At 42.4% G+C, this 17,916-nt stretch overlaps 1 protein-coding gene across 4 annotated transcripts in view; it reads right to left on the bottom strand.

Annotated features, from left to right (window-relative positions):
• Window positions 1-17,916, bottom strand: part of runx1t1 (RUNX1 partner transcriptional co-repressor 1) — a 60,038-nt gene that overhangs the window by 25,050 nt on the left and 17,072 nt on the right. For all 4 annotated transcript variants that reach the window (XM_023262978.3, XM_035944836.2, XM_035944834.2 and 1 more), the window contains one exon: window positions 167-304. In XM_023262978.3, coding sequence (XP_023118746.2) covers window positions 167-304 — 138 coding nt within the window. Of the gene's footprint in view, window positions 1-166; window positions 305-17,916 lie in introns of those variants that run through there.

Here is a 17,916-nt window from a genome sequence, read left to right as displayed (position 1 = left end):
TTACATCCAAATCACTTTAAGACAAGAAGGGATTATTTTCATTGTAAAAAAGAAAGTACATATATGATTTGGATAGATGGAGATGAGTTTTTAGAGGTGTAATCAAATTACCAGAGAGGGGATTTAAGATGTTCAGGTAAAAAACCAAAAATCCTGCTTTACTCACATGTGGTGGGTGTGTAGGAGCTGTTACGAGGAGCTCCTTGTGTACTGGGTGGGGGTGGCATAGTAGGGGGGGTCAACCTGGACTGTGTCTTGACGTCCGCAGGTGAGTCGGGCATGGTGGAGCGCTTCCCAGTGCGATCTGAAGAAATACAAAGAAGGAAAGGAAGAGATTTTAACAACACAACAAGCTAAACACATGAAATTAGCAACAGCACAAGCACACCAGCAGGATTTCATTTGATAGCAAAACTAGATCTGGAAGTAGACGGCACACCGCATCATATGCATGTGGCACTTGCCTAGTGTCGCGCCACATCGATGCAAATGCTCTGGCTGTCAGATGAGAGTGAGAGAGACGAGAGATTCACAGACAGACACCTGAGAGAGGAGTGTAAATCTGCAGCGAGTCCGGGTCTCATTCCACCACCATCTGTGCCATCCTGCAGCCCGCTGTACACAACAGCGACACAGCATCCCCACCCCCCAAGCTAATGACTGCAGTGCTCATTACACTGAAACTAATACACAAACTCTCTCTGCCTTTATGCTTGTATCTCTGGATGCTGTATGCACATCTGCTCAGGACAGGAACACAACCAAAGTGGCATTAGACAAAACAGCATACTCACTACTTCGAAGAAATTTCACGGGTAAAACTTCTTATCAAAAATAAAACATTTCCTCTCACGACATGCCTATTTGCACCTAATTCAGTTGCTTTGTGCTCAGCAGATAACTGACCACATCCAATGTGTGAGAACAACAAGACATTATCAGTGTCTTGCAGTGGTGCGAGGGCCGAGGCCATTTTGCGCGAGAGGAGATACACAACTTCTCTGAGTATAAGCAGTAACAAGCCTATCACAGAGTCAACAGAGTGTTATCAAATGTCTCTGTGGCACATTGTGAAAAGGAGATTATATATATTTTTAAAAAATGAAGACAGAGGAAGAAGGGTGGATGGAGAAGAGACAAAAGTGGAGAGAGAAAGGAAAGGAGGAGCTGCAAGAGAAACAAAAGTGCTATCAGTGGCATTTGCTGTAATCATGGAGTGGATGCTTCACTCAAACATGCTCTGTAATCAGGGTGGTGGAATACATACTCCAAAAATAGGGTGGTCCCCGTCTTACATTTTCCCCTTACGACCACTGTGAGCATGCATTTACATATTAGTGAATTTCTCAGCTAACTGTGTTTATTTGCAAATTTTCCATAATAGCGTTTGCATATTCAGGTACAACGTAAATACACTGCAAAAATACACAGATGTTAGTGTCAGTCGCCTGGGATCCACGGTGCCACAGTGTGGAGTTTAGGTAAAAATGAAAGAGAAATACTGATGTGAGAGAGACAAGATAGTTTAAGCCTGTTAGCGAAGCCCGAGCCTCAATGCCTGGCTGCAGCCGAGGTGCACTGTGACTAAGTATTTTAGTCACACTAGCTTGGCTTTAGCAGGCAGGCAAGTGAGCGATGGAGATGTCACTAAAATTCTAAGCAGCGCACCACAGCTTCACTTCCGATTGAATGTTTTGGGTAGTTCTCTATTATCCAACGTGCTGCACGGAACAATCAAGACTGTAAGAAGAAGTATAGAAGATATATAGATATATATATATAAACCAACCACACCTCAAAGTGTCATGGCCAGAAGCTTGTTTGGGAACAGCAATGATTAGCCTCTCTAGGCTTTGAAGGTTTACCATACTGTGACATGCAAGGGAGTGAGGATTTATTTCTTTAAGCAGTTTTCAAAGAAACAGGCAAAAGTCTAAAAAAATAAATAAATGGAGCAGCACCCAGAGGTTCCTTGTGTCCTACCGTGCTGAAATAATTTAAACTAACTCACTGACTGCCATTCTTAGAGTTCCTGTTATCCATGCAAGACTGTCCATCTCGAACCATGCTAGAGTCACTGGAAAAGGTTGAATTTATCCATCCCACAATGCACTGGCACTCACTGGGTTACTTCTAGGGTGATTTGGGAGATGCAGACTGAGAACCAGAACACCATCGAAACCTCAAGTCTAAAACCTAAAAGAATTACTGGGATATCAAATGTTCGTGTGTTACTCAGTTACACAGTTAAAAAAGAATTTATGGATGTAAGTTTATTATTGTATCACACAGTTTTAGCTTGGCAAAGGTGGATTGGCATGAAATGAAGAGGGGAAAAAAGCAGGGCTAAATTGCAGAGAGCAGTATGAATGGATACAAGGTAGAGATTAGTGGAAAAAAGTGGAATGATTAGGAAAGCAGAGAACAGAGGAATGGAGGTGAAAGAAGAGTCAGAAGACTAACCAAACCTTTCTACTTGCTGCTGCTTCACATTTGCTAACTTCTCTCTCTCTTTTTCTAAATCTTTCCACCCACATATACAACGTTTTTCTCCACTCTGCCAACCTGGCCAGACTGAGAAAGGTTTACTGCTCTAATTTCACCACAGTAAAAAAAAAAAAAAAAAAAAGAAAAACGAAGTCTGGACTATTTATTTTATAAACTCAGGACATAGCAGAATGGTGAGTGGAAACATATAGTCTTACCTCTGGCTGCCAGCTATCATATCCTGTGTGCCTGCCTAAAATATGATCTATGAAAATACAAGGTCGTTAAAAAAGACGACCGGGTGACAGGACCCACGGCAATTCATCATTCTCCAGTCAAACACAAAGACTTTACATGTATGCGCTTAACAAGCCTAAATTAAATAGAGTAGAGTCACCATATCACACATGGTTGTGCTTATGCTGTTTCAATGGATCTTTGAGCTCATGCTTTCCATGGTTTTGTATATTGCTTTTTCTAATTGTGTGGTAATTTCTGGCCCTGTTCATTCGATCTTTCATTGTTACATAGAAGGGCATCGAATTAGCTCCAAGTCATTGTATAATTACCTTAATCTTTATGATTAGATAGGAAAATGGACATCACCACGGTGCAGTTTGATTTCATTTACTGACTTATACCACTTCGAAAAAGCATAAAATATAGTAGTTTTTTCTGCTTTTTTTACAACAAAGACTGAAGCCTTTCTCTTTTAGGTTTTTACTCATTTAAAAGGCATAGAAAATAATGTTTTTGTAAAATTATACAGCTTTTCAGAAATGCTTAAAAGGTACTTTTGAAGCTTAGTGTGAAATAAACATGAAGGGGGAGAAAAGCACAAGAAGTGTGGACTTGAAAATCCACCTTCATGGAAGTGTGGGCCCTGTGGTGGTGTGAAAAGATGAGTTTGGCTCCAGGTTGTAATTGGGGAATAACACCTGGGTCAGTGTTATGGCTGGATGGTAATCATCAGGATGGAGATGAGAGAAATAAACCCTGAAAACATTCAAAACTTATCTGCTGTCCCTCAGGTGAAGAAGATGAAGGATAAAGAATGAATTTGTGTGGAATCCATGCACACGTACACACACGTACACACACCAATGTGATTTATAAACAGCATCGTCTCTGTTTCTGATTTGATTGAGACCACTGCAAAGCACATAAGCAGAAGAAAAAAAATCAATGCTTTCATACTAACCAACAAGGGCTGCATCCAGCCATTCACTCTGCGACTGCTATGCCACTTGAATCAATGGCAATTCTCCTTCTACAAGGTAATTTACCCAGTTTTGGGGAAAATAAAAATGCATCTTACAACTCAAGCACATTATAGAAAAACAAATCACAGCATTTGGCCGTATGCGATCCATTTTCATGAGCAAATGTGGCGTGTATATTTCAAAATAAAAGAAGCATATGTGCAGACAAACAATCAGACAAGCGCTCATTTTATTACAGCAGCGGAGCAAGGTTGAACAATAGGGAGTGCGCGCTATCTCATGCATTATTCAAACTCTAAAAGCACCCTTAAACAACCTTGAAAAGTCGGACCTCTCCTCCAGTCTAATACATTTGTTAAAAGTTAATTGCTGAACGCACATCTATTGTCCGTTTATTAGCCCTTTTACTGGACTGACAGTATTGCAGCAGACCTGCGGCCGGCCGATGGTATTCCTGGACTGGACAGGTATTGATGTGCGGAGCTTTAATGGAAAGGGCTGATGAGTGCTTCGACTTTGCCTAACTCACTTTACGACTTCTCAGAAGTGCCGTTGTCCAGGAATTAATGGATTGAAGAGGATGAAAACAGTTGTTGAAGAGGCAGCAATTAGCTACGAAGGGACTGAAGAGTCTCTTCTATGTGTGTTCATTCGCTCTGTGTAGACTCAGGTGCCAAATCTATCGATCCGGCCGATAGATGACAGCGATTAATGTCTCATGACGGCCACTTCATGCGTGGTTTTATGTAAAGCTTCATAAAAGGAGATGCTAGTGCAAATATTTATAGTACAGGTGGCTTAAATGAGATTCAAAGCCAAGAGAACATCAGGCCTGTGGTGGTGTCTCATTACATGCATATTGTTACCCAGCTATCTTATTGAATGTGTCGCAGGTAATTACACTGATATCTGACTGAATTATAAGCTCCCACAAGGACTGAGCATGTATTTGTCAGGATTACACTGATAGCACAAGTACGGCTACACTGTGTGTCATGAGAAATCTGTTGATGGAAGCCTTCGGTTAGCAATATTTTGGACTTGGATTGTCACACAGTTCTAATAATCACAAGCATGAATCACTATGTTTGAGACTCTACTGAGAGTAAAACATAGGAATTTAAAAATGCAAACCCTCCACATATCTCCCTTAACATGCTCACCAACCCTCCCTGTTAAAATAACAAAGCAAAAGTCGACCCGCTCGGGTTTGTAACTTCTTTAATCGATCCTAGAAATGAGGCAGAACCCTGGACAACTACCTGCCACTCACAAGGATGTCTTCACACTTACATCACCCGTTTGCATCGTCCATGATTACGTGATCCTCAGTGTTTGCAAAACCTCTCCCTCTTGCTTTTCTTTTTTCTCCCTTTCTTCGTCTTTCTCCCCCCTCTTCTCTCGCTCGTACCCTCTTTCAGCCGAGCTCAAAGAAAGGAGATTTTATCCCCCCGCTGACTTGTGATACATGCCTTTTCTAAGGTTACATGCAAGTTACATCACTCGCCTAAAACAAGGTTGTTGCAATGAACGATATCTAGGAGGAACGTGGTCCCTGAGAAACAGTTCAATATGTTACAGAGAGGACTTTGCTAACCCACGACTCAAGGCAAAAAAATGCAATGTTATATCAAAACCTTATACATTTCATCATCGCGCACAAAGCTAGGAGGTCATTTCGTATTCAAATCACCTTGTGAAATGAGGACAACGTTGCCTAACCTTGATATTTTAGATTACTTATAGAGGCAACAATGACTTCAAAGTCTATCATCAGGAGATAGAGTCAAACAATCTCCATTACACACTTCATAAGCTAGAATTGCCTCTGTGTGCAAACGTGCGCTTGCATATGTGTATGTGTGCTTCACGACTGTACCGTTGCAGCCCCAGAAAATGATGTGATAACAGTGGTGGTAATATGCCACTCGAGAGTACTTCACACAGGCAAATCCCATTCTTCAAAACGACAATGGATTTCAATCACGCTGGGTGAATTTTCGAGAGTTGGCGGCTGTGACATAAACAATTTACGGTGCGCTGGAGCCTGTGTGAGCGCAAGATTGTATTAGTCAGACATAAGATACCATCATTATGGAGTTAAATGGAAAAATGCATATAGACTGACCCACTTGTGCCTTGAACAGGCAGGCAAGCGTATAATCTGAACGTGCATAACACTGCCACACTGATATGGAGGCGTCGAAGTGAAAACCGTGAGGCGCTGAAGCCGCAGGAGGCCTGTGAATTGAGCTCTAATGTCCACAACATGGCAGGATGGAGCCTCCAGGTGTGTTATGCCAACACAGGTATACACACACACACACACACACACACACACACACACACACACACAGAGTGGACAATAATGTGTGAAAATAGGGAGCAGGGCACATAGGTAATGGAAGAGATGAAGCGATACTGCGATGGTGTGATAGTGGCTTGTGGTGATTTGCTGTGTGTGCTGGGTGCAGATGTGGAGAGAGGGAGCAGGAGGGAGATAACAACGGAGGGAATGAAAGGACAGATGTGTTAAAGAACACTGCTGAGGGACAGGTGGGATGATTGAGATTCAGACGGAGTGCGCAGAGAAACAAGAGAAATCTATCTGTATGCAAGTGCAGCAACACACGCGCGCGCGCGCACACACACACACACACACACACACACACACACACACACACACACACACACACACACACACACACACACACACACACACACACACACACACACACACACACACACACACACACACACACACACACACACACACACACACACACACACACACACACACACACAGCCAGATGGAGCAGTATGCAGAGCATGTCCCATCAAACTCCACCCGCTTGTCAAGAAGATGTATGGATGCAACGCCCTACCGCAAACCACAAAAACACAAATACATACATGGACACACTGCAAGGATGTGTGCACGCATTGGTAGAAAAACAACACAACTCTCTCTCTCTCACACACACACACACACAGATCTCATGGAGGAGAGTAGTACCACCATCAGTGTAACAGTTTCTTCTCTTCCCTTTTCTATTTCTGCTTCTTATTCTTGATCCTCATCCTCTTTTTCTTCTCCTTTCTTCGCCGTTTTCGTCTTTTTCACGTCTATCCCTCCCCTCTTTGCTTCCAGTCTGAACTCATTCTCACTTGCGATCACACGTCGTTCCTAAAAGTTCACTGGTGGCTGCTGCTTTATCTCGTCTCCCGGCAACATTGCGGTAAATGATGCAGGGACTTTGGGCACAGTGCGGTTTCCGTTTGCCAAAAAAATTAATGATTTGCTATTCAAGGAATCAGCATATTAGCAAATTATTACATTTGTAAGTTTGTTCAGCTCTCGACATAAATGAAACACTGATGCTGGTTTCTGTCTTCTTCCTTCGAAATGTTGCTTTCATGTGTTTCCAACAACTTCTACCAGTTATTTTTCAAATCAATCAGAGATGAGAATTAGATAGTAATTTAACATAGGGGGGAAAAAAATTTCTAACACCTAATGTTATCCTGACTGGCCACCTGGTGGAGCAGTTTAGGAGTTTAATAGCATCCACTAATCTGAATGTCACTATTTATTTCCTCTTTCACCACCAAGTCTTAGTGTTGAAATATGCCACATGTGGGAATTTGGTTAACTGAAATATGGCTCACTAGGAGGGTTGAGGTCTCTTCTGCACAAAGGTTCCTGTGTTTGCTTGTAATGGATTTTTGAGAAACTTGAATTGCATTATATTCATTCCATTTTATCTTAAACAGTGCAGTAATTTAGAATAAGCATTTAACCTTTGTCATTACACTGGATGATTCAAGTGTACTTCATTTATGATTACTTTGCCCTAAAGCCACACATACATAAACTGCAGACTATAATATATGTTCTGGGTATAATAGTTAAAAGACTGGTGGTACAATACAGCACAAGAGCTTTGCAAACAGATCTGCTCCTGACACTCTTCTCCATCTCCCACCATATCTGTATTTTTCTCTCAGTGTAACATAAGGAGATTTCTCAGTTGCACACAAAGGTCTGAACACCATCTGTTCCATCACGCAAACATTAACACACACATACGTGCGCATTTGCACACAAACAGTACGAACACGTGAACCAAACACGCAAAACACCTCAGACGATGCACACGTTCACACATGCACACGATGGACAATAAAACATATGTGGTCTATAACATTAGAAGCCCCTGCACTTTTTTAGGAAATAGATTTATAGTAATGTCTGTTTTACCCATCTGTTGAAATAAAGTCTCTCTTGCAGAGAGAGAGGAAGCAAGTGTTAAGGAACAATAAAAATGATTCACAGTGCCCGTTATGCATCCTCTCGAATCAAACCTGCTCCTGCCACATCTTGTTGCCAGGCAAAAACTGAACTAAAGGATCTTGTAAACGAGAAGACGGGGAAATGGGGGGAAAAAAAGGTGACAGAAAATACCAATGCACAGAGATGACGCAGGAAGGAAAGAGGAGGGTCAGCGAGAGGTAAAGAAAACACAAGGTGCAGCATGACAAAGAATGAGGCAGAGAGGTTTACCTTTGAATATGAATGCAGGAGGAACACAGCTGCAGTACAGAGCATGGAACTGAGAGTTTATAGCCATTCCTAATCTTCAGCTCTTCTGCCTTGTTTGGATTTTACATACAAAGCAAAATTAAAATACAAAGCTTCCATTCTCAGAAAACCAGAATACATGAATTGTGATGTGTAGAAGAAACTGTACAGCTCTGCTTAGCTGTTAGATTTTATATCTGTAATTAATTAATGTGTCCCAGAGTTGACAGCCGTTTATGAAGCAGCCAAAATTAGTCCAAATTTAGATCTATAACATCATTTGTAGTTGTAGTAGGAATAGAAATGTTATTGCCATCTGACATTTTTTCCATAGCGGGGCCAAACACGGCTCAAAATATACAACTCTACCTCTATAAAAAGCACTGTTTATTTACATAAAATAAACTGGTCTGTCATCTTCATTAACAACATGACGCTGAAATAATGCTATAAATGTAGCTTTTTGGGGGTTAAAGAGAATGCTATACGTCAAGCTTTTTTGAGTCGTGTTTTTGCCATTACCTGGAAGCTGGCCTATTGAAAATTGCTTTCTGTACACAGTTTGGTTCATTTCTGATGCCATGCTGACACAGAGCAGAGTGAGTCCAAATGGGTCTGTGTGCTTTCCCAGGCGACAGTCTACGCCAGCAGAGGACTCACACAAAACTGTCAACACACATCCCAAAGCTGATGACACACGGCTTTGCTTTCTTGAGCTTCACACACAGTCAGAGGGTTACCTTTCCTGCCTTTTTGGCATCTGTTCTTACATTTGTGTGGCTGAGGATTAATATTGTTGCGGTATATCTAAGATAAAACTGTATATTTTTGCATTTGTACGTCTATAAACACAACATTTCTCTGCCGTCAGTGTCGCAGTAAGATGCTACACATGCATACACAAACCCTCTATGAACTGCTTGACCTTTATTTTGGAGCACAAGTGTAATTTAAAATCACTGATTCAACCACTCGATCTCTGAACACAAACACATTGACACACGCTGATGCACACACATGCCCAAGTGGCAACTTGTATCTTTTTCCTTTTTATTTTCTCTCAAGCTAGACGGAACCCAATTTGTATCTGTGTGTGTCCATGCTAAAAGGAATCATATCCCTGTCCACAGGAGCAAAATCAATTTTCAACAGACAGTAAAGGCCCTCATGTTTTACATGACAGTTATCTTTCACTGTGTGGAAAGAGACAGAGGCACGGAGCGGGAGGGAGGATGGATGAGGGGGTGGATGGATGGAGTGATATACAGTGAAGGCTGAGTGAGAGTGCAGTTATTGTGTGTAGGAAAACAGACAGGGATGAAAGGATGGAGGTTCGAAACAGATGTGGAAAACAGAGTTCGGGAAAGAAGGAAAAAGGGGAGGTGAGGATGCCGAAGAAAGGGTCTGAAAACAAGAGATAACATTAAGCGCCTATGAGAGACAGATGGGGAAATCAAATGCGAGAGGCAGAGGACGAGCAATGAAAAAACAGAGGGCAGAGGCTAACAGTAAGGGAGGGAGGGCTGCTGGGGGGAGGAGGGGGAGGGAACAAACTCGTCTGCCTGGTGTTTTCAAAATATCACATGACGGCCGCCATGTGTTGGAAATTACTGCCAGTTAACTATCTTCCCCAAAACCGCTCCGAAAAAATATGTCTGCAATTTATGAAATGTGTTCCAGGGCCCTGCTAAATAGAACCAGATTTGCAAAAGAGAGAAAAAAAAGCCTTTACCCCTCGCCGCCCCGTCTCTGAAAACCGCTACTCCCCGTTCGTTCCTCACCACTCCCTGCTTTGCTCTGCAGGAGAAGATGTTTTAAAAGTGGGCCTTAGTCACATCTGGAGAACAGGAAGCCAGAGAGCGGTGGCTGGTGAGACCTCAGAGAAGGGCATTTCCAGCCTTACGCTGTGTGTGACATGGTGACCGTAGTTTGCTGATGGCTAATGGCTGAGAGCAGAGTCTAGCTGGAAGCGAAGGATGCAGAGCGATGGGCTCTGCTCACATACAAACACACACTCAGTTCCACCATGACCCATCCCAGGTCAGCGATGTCTCTCTGCTTCCCTTTCATCCAACCACTTCCTCCTTTTCTCTTTCCTCTTATCGCTTCACCTTTCACTGCCTCACCTCCCTATCGGCTGCAGCCATCAGAGTCCACTGACAAGAAGAAAGGAGCTAAGCAAGATTTTCACAACAAAGTTTAGACACGCACTAACCTCTGAAACATCAGAGTCAACCAGAATGTTGCAATTACCACTGAACTGCCACAGGCATGTATAGGTATTATAATAGCCATAGCAACAGTAATGCAAACCTCTAACAGTATTTGATCTAACTATTGAAAACCTACTCAAATCAATCAATGATGCTAAAAAGAGAGCAAAAATGAGGTTCCAGAAGTGGGATTGGTTGCTGAAATTCTGTGGCTTAGCCATTTATGGCCTCTTAGAAACACCACAATCAGCATCTTTTAAGATTTCTCATTTTTCTCTTAAATAACACATTTTTTTGAGTCATTCTCATTGCAACAGGATGTTGTTAGTGGGTAGATGCAATGAAGTTTATCTTCTTCCAGCATAAAACATAGCAAAAATTGGAATATAAAACCAGTTTGACCCTAAAATTCAGGTAAAGACATCAGTTTTATGTAGCAAAATATACAGAGCACATGCCAACTCTGTGTACCCTGATATTTTAGAATATAGTAAGATAAGATAAATACAATGCCTAATGGAAAGCTGTAAGTAGAATACATAACTGAAAATAAAAATACGGTAGCTAAAATACAACTAGAAAAAGAAAAGTAGAAAAAGTAAAAAGTTACATACATTTACACTACTGTTCAAAAGTTTGGTGTCACTTAGAAATGTGCTTTTTTTGAAAGAAAAACTTTTTTTTCAATGAAGATAACACTAAATGAATCAGAAATACAGTCTACACATTGCTAATGTGGTAAATGACTGTTCTAGCTGCAAACGGCTGATTTTTAATGGAATATCTCCATAGGGGTACAGAGGAACATTTCCAGCAACCATCACTCCTGTGTTCTAATGCTACATTGTGTTAGCTAATGGTGTTGAAAGACTAATTGATGATTAGAAAACCCTTGAGCAGTTATGTTAGCACATGAATAAAAGTCTGAGTTTTCATGGAAAACATGAAATTGCCTGTGCGACCCCAAACTTTTGAACAGCAGTGTATATATACCAGCAAATATTCTGACGTAATAAAGTAATGACGATGAAATGTTTTCAGTTTGCCTCATACTGTATATCCCATATGTAATATCACTCTTTCATTTTTATTAATAAATGCAGCAGCTGTGTATCTGTGACAATGCCTTCAATTATGTGAAATGTGTGGGTAGTACCATCACATGCTGCAGTCTTTGTTCTGCAGGAGGCGCTTCAGATCACTGTCCTCCCCACATCCACCTCCCACTGTCCATCAAACAGCAGCAGCTTTTCAGGCAGCACAGCTCTGAACTCTGTCCCCCACACCCACTACTGATACTACTGATAGCATCATCACGACAGTCCTATTGTTTTGTTTTTCTGCAGCACAAACACACACACACACACACACAACACAACACAAAACAGACTCGGATACGCAGCCTAACCGCTCTCCAGTGCTACAGATGGATGCCACCACTCTCTCTGGAGCGTTGCCAGCGCCAGCTAGTGAACAGCTTGCCTGGCACAGCGCTCTGCTTGTGTGTGTGTGTGTGTGACAGTGTGTGTGTGTGTGGCGGTGTGTGTGTGTGTGTGTGTGTGTGTGTGCCTGCAGAAACAGTAGCGAAATAGCCTCACACAGATGGGTGGCCAAATTCCCCACCTCCTCCTCCTCCACCGCCACCCCTCCCTCCCCCTGCATACACACAAGAACACAAACGCACACACGCTCTGACACACGCACACACATATGCTTCCGAATAGAGACACACATGCAGACACACACACACACAGTGTCTTGGTTCTGCTTAAGTGTTCCCGACCTGGCACACGCTGCCGCTTGCACAGCTGCTTCCTCAGAGGCACACACACTTTTAGACTCACACACAACAGAGGATTGCGGCTACACACACACGCACGCACACACGCACACACTCACTCATACATCTGTGCTTCGTTTACACTTCCTGTTTATGGCATGCGAAATATAAAGTCCAACACCGACTCTTCAGCATCACCAAAGCCCACACGCAGACAGACATATGCATTCCTGAGCATCTGCCACACAGAGACACACGAGCGCCTCGCATTTGTACGGCCCTTTATCCTTGGTAGCTATTCAGCATTGTACGTTTCTGCTCGTTTCCTCCGCAACACGGAGCAAAAACATCAAGGCGTTCAGCTGGAAAGCCTCCAGTGCTGGCAACCTGCCAGCAGAGGCCTATAGATCAGCATGATCATAGCAGTGTGTTAAGACACATCACCGTGTAGCGATTTGACAATGAAATTAAGACATGAAAGCTCTTGCTGGAACAATACAGTCAACAGCATTAATTACAATGCAGCTGTGTACAGCTGAAACCATTTCAAATGCTCAAGGTGGGACGTGGATTGTGATGACAGGCGATCTGATGGTGACTTTGTGTTTTTTCTCATCGGCTGCAGCTGTACATTCCTGAGATTCTCATTCATTAAGGGTCAAAGGACGCTCTCTGAGGATCAAACCAAGACAGAGAACGTTTACCAGCGGAGTAAGTCAGTAGCTAGACGGCCTGCCAGTCAGTCAATGAACTCAGGCGGCTGGCAGCAGGTACTCTCGCCCCGGTACATAGGGGAAAGCATGGTGGCTGGCAGTGCCAACTGTGCGCAGGGTAGCCGTGCCAACTCTGCCAGCCTTGCGGTGTCTGTTTGCCAGTGCCATCTGGGAAGAACAGCTCTGCGCACATACAGTACCTCTCCTCAGCTCAGAGGGCACAGACACACACACATGCATGGATGCACACAAGAAAGCAAGGGCAGACATGCACTCCTCATTTATGTAGCATCCACAAATATGCATGGTATGAACACAGCACACACACACACACACACACACACACACACACACACACACACACACATACACAGCCGGCCGCTGACAGCTCACCATCTGTGCACTGCCTCTGACTTCTCCCTCTGCTTCGTTCTCTGCCCTTGTTTTTGCTTTCATAAACGCTCAGTCCCTTTCCTCCTTCCCTCACATTCTCTCATCTTATCAGATGAATTTCCAAAGCCGCACGTACGCCGAGTTATGTCACGACCACCTGTGCATTGACACTTAACATGCATTTTTTATATCACAGCATATAAGATTAAGATGTATCATTGCTTGACGGCTCTTTTTTCAGGGTACCTGGAATTGAGCGAGACAGAGAGTCCGTGGAGTGTCTCTAAACCTGCTTTCCTCGTTTTGCCTGGTTTCTTCCTATCAGATGTACAGATGAGATGAGGGACCATGAGAGATGTCCTTAAGTGGTTTATTCATAGTGAAACGTGTATGCAGGGAATATGGGCTGGCCATTCACGCATGACACAAACCAACCCTGAATACATCCCAGAAATTCGATCAAACGTAAGAAAAATACAGAGCAAATGAAGTGAATGTGAGGCTTTGGCAAGACAAGAAAAAAATATCCATCTCAGTCTTATTACACAGTGTTCCTCTTCAGAGGAGAATGGAAATGAGAACAAAAGAGTGCAAACCAATGCAGAGAAAGAAATGGAGTGACAAGAGCAGTTTAAATTTATAAAAGTGAAGAGGAGAGGAAATGAAAAGAAGCGAGGAGGAGAGGAGAAGTGAGAAGGTAATATGAGTACAGAACCGTGGAATTCACATCAAAGAAAAGCTAAAGCAGGTCACTGTCTTTACCAGAGTTTTTCCTTGGGTGAAGCTCTCTCTCATATGTTTCTCATTTGAACCCTCTGAACCACTGTTTGGAAATGAAGGCCAAGGAGAGACATGAGCGCTCTACATGGAGCTCATGTCCTTTTTTATATATATTACTATTATTCTGCCGGACGTCACATGTGTTTTAGGCAATTAGCTCATTAGTAGGATTGAAAATATCACTTTGCAGATGCTGCTCCATTTGTCTTAATATTTTTATTTCTGCTCTACAGTTTAACAGCTTGAGTTCTGGCTATTCTGTACAGCACAACAGCTGCAATATTTTCAATCACAAATCTCCTCTCTCTTTCTGTTCCGTGTTCCATTTATTTCTTTCCCTCTCACTGGCCACCGCTATCTGCAATAACTGATTGTTTCTCCCACCACCATCCCCCCCTTTTCTTCCCCATTCACTCTCACTCACCCCCAGCCTCCCTCCCTTCCTCCCTCCCTCCATCCCTCCCTCCCTCTGGCAACTGCATAACACCATCAGAAAGATCTATGACTGAACACTATTCCACTCCTATTATTCTTAGTACTCTCCCCAGCCTCTTTCTCCTTCACTTGCCTCCCTCCTCCCGGTCTTCCTGCCCTTCTCTTTATAACTTCCAACCATTTTCAACGCTCTTCCTCCCCTCTGTCCTTCTCTCCATCCAAACTCTCTCCCCCCCAAAAGACACCACATGCTCTGGAAGAAGTAGCCTCATTACAAACAAGGAAAATCCATTTGGAGCAGCCGTCTGCTGCTTCTCCGACCCCCTCTGAACTCTCTTGAGTAGAAATGGCCCACATCTCTCCTCTCCTCTCCCTCTTGGATTCCCCCTCTCTCTAATTATTTCTCTCGTTTTGTCTTTCTTATCTGCTTCCCAAGCCTCTCACTTTGCCGCCTCTGTGCTACCTTCATGTTTGCCCCTGTGTGTGTTCACACCGAAAAGGATTCAATTATCAATTCATGTTTCAAAATACATGCAAAATAATGCAAATTTATCCTGTAGATTTTAAATTAAATTGGGCTAAAAAAGTTGTCGCACATATTAAACCAAAAGTTTTTTTTAATGTTATTTTCTTAGCATTTAACTGCATCGCTCACAGTTATTGATTTTGACAACCAGATTTATCACAGTGTGGACAATTATCATCACCAAACAATTAGTCTGAAAGTCCATAAATATGAAACTGTATTCACAAATGTTTTGGCTACTGTAAAAACAGCAACATATTATAACCTTATAGTGAACTTGTTAGCAATGATTGAGACGTCATTTTTTGAATAAACCAACTGGATATCTATTTTAGGTTTTTGAAGATGCTTCATCTCTCAACTGAGAGGCTTTTTCAGTTCACGAAAGATTACTGCGACAAAAATGACTGAGAATCTACACAGTCTTTTGTTTGTGCTGTTTTTTGTGTCTACCTGATGAATGTAAGTCCAATATTCACTCTTCCTCTATAACTCCTGAGGAACACATTTGGCTCTTTAGCTGTTAAAATCTCCACTATATTAATTGAATAGCTGATATTTTCAGGTTTGGGTTGATAGTGTGCAGTCTATGAGATCTTTTTCAATGAAAGCAGCTGCCTCTTACAGCTGGATGTGCCACTAAACACCACAGCGAGATTGAACTAATACAATAAAGCTGGTGACTTTAAGTAGGGCTGCTGTGATTGGTCGGCTGACACTGTAAATCTGTTAACATCCTCAATTAAAACTGAAAATGTTTGTACAAAGTACAATTCATTGCAACAAATTGTTTTCTTCTGCATCACTACGGAATTCAAGCATCATGATGTCAGATGTTTTACTTGGTTCAGTGTGAAAGACTCCAAAGACTCGTGGCTTGGAAAGCGTGGAAGTACTTCAAATGATCACTAAAAAAAACAAATTTGTGGTTTGCACACTGTGCAAAGTTTCGATGGCAAATCACAGCAGCAGAGCGCAACACATGAACACCTGAAGAAAAAACACTCAGGCATTATTCTGATTAATGCTCCGCCAGTGAAGGCAAAACAACCATAAGTGTTGTCTATCTATCAGCAGGCAGAGCTTTTTAATATATTTTGACCTTGCAGCTGCTACATGCACTCATGGACCTAAATTAAATGATCACTTCGATTTTTTTTGGAGCGAAATTAATTATTTAGATGAACCGATTGAAAAGTCCAAATGATGTCTGAAGAGATGCTCAAAAGTTCTTCAGTGCTAAGAAAAGCAATAGAGTTGGAAAGAATTTTCACATTACACATAGCAATTTAATCTATTGTTTCTATTAAAATAATGATTACAGCAGCTTTATTGTCCAAATATTGCTCAGTCCTTTACTGGGTTTATTCATTTGGTACTTTTTCTTTTGACTTTTGGCAGATATCAGTTGTTGCTGCTGGGTTGAAACAGGGCAGTAATGTCAAACTAATATCCAAGAAAAAAAACATCAATATTGTGTACAGCTAATGTATCCGGTACCTACAAGAAGCATTTACCATTTTTGTTTAGTGACCTCAAACTTATATTGTGGCTCCATTCAGTTAAACTAATGGATGAATCGATCTTCAGCAGTGTTTTTTTTTTTTTTTTGCAGTTAGAAAATGAATCACTGCACCACTTCCTGCCATTTTCTCTGTTCTGCTCCTCATTCCTTCTCCCCACATCCTTCTTCTTCTTCTCCTCCTTCCACAGTGGCTGCTATTTCTCTTTCCTCTCTCGCTCTGTCTTCTAAAAGCTCCTCGTTTCTTTTCAGCCCTCATTCCTCCCTCCAGTGCTCTCTCTCGCTCTCTCCTTCTGCTCTGCCATCATCACAACATCTGATTAACATATGTCTGGGCTTTCGCTCCCTGTCAGCTTGCAGGCATCTGCACACACACACACACACACACACACACACACACACACACACACACACACACACACACACACACACACACACACACACACACACACACACACACACACACACACACACACACACACACACACACACACACACACATTCACACACTCTCATGCATTCGCAGGTTCGGGAGTGTGGAAGACACACAAAAAAAAGCCACCAAATTTCCCATGATCCTCCTTTTAACTGCATTTACCTCCCGCTCTGTGTGAACGTCTAGGTGTGCCCACAACAGCGAGGATGAGAGACAAAGAATCTTAACGTTACTGCAAGACAACAAGCCTCATGTTCCCTAGTGAGCTGCTTAAAATGCCAGTAATGGAGGAGAGAAAGAGGGAAAAAGAAACATAATAAGAGAGAGGAGATAGAGACAGATGAGCAAGAGAATATATGTGTGTGTTGCTGATAAATAACAGCAATAAGTGCGCCGCTCCCCCTGAGACTTGTGGCCCCTGAAATTACTCACATTTGCATAAGCGTAGTCTCTTTACGCTCACATTTCCTTTCATAAGCAGACATTGATACGATGGATTCAGTTTATTCAATAAACAGTTGGGAGCTTAAACTTCATATCCCACATTCCAGTTATTGTAATCAGAGAACTGTTATTGATTCTTTTTGACAGCAGTGCCAGGAAGAGCTGCCGAGCTCACCAGTGCCAGCCCAGAGCCAGTCAAGCCATCAGTCACTAGAGTAGAGCTTTTTTTTTTTTTTTTTTTTTTACCTGATAAGGGTGTATTGGCTCACAGCACCACTGAAATCATCTCATATGTGTGGAACCACAGTGCTGCAGGATGCTGAAGCCTCTTTTCAGATCATTTGTTCTCACTCCTCTGTCCCAGATTGCCTGGAATCAGTCC

Source organism: Amphiprion ocellaris, chromosome 15 (assembly GCF_022539595.1).
Source record: "Amphiprion ocellaris isolate individual 3 ecotype Okinawa chromosome 15, ASM2253959v1, whole genome shotgun sequence".
NCBI classification, from domain to species: Eukaryota; Metazoa; Chordata; class Actinopteri; family Pomacentridae; genus Amphiprion; species Amphiprion ocellaris.
The sequence above is the reverse complement of the archived record's forward strand: the minus strand, read 5'-3'. Positions and strand labels throughout refer to the sequence as shown.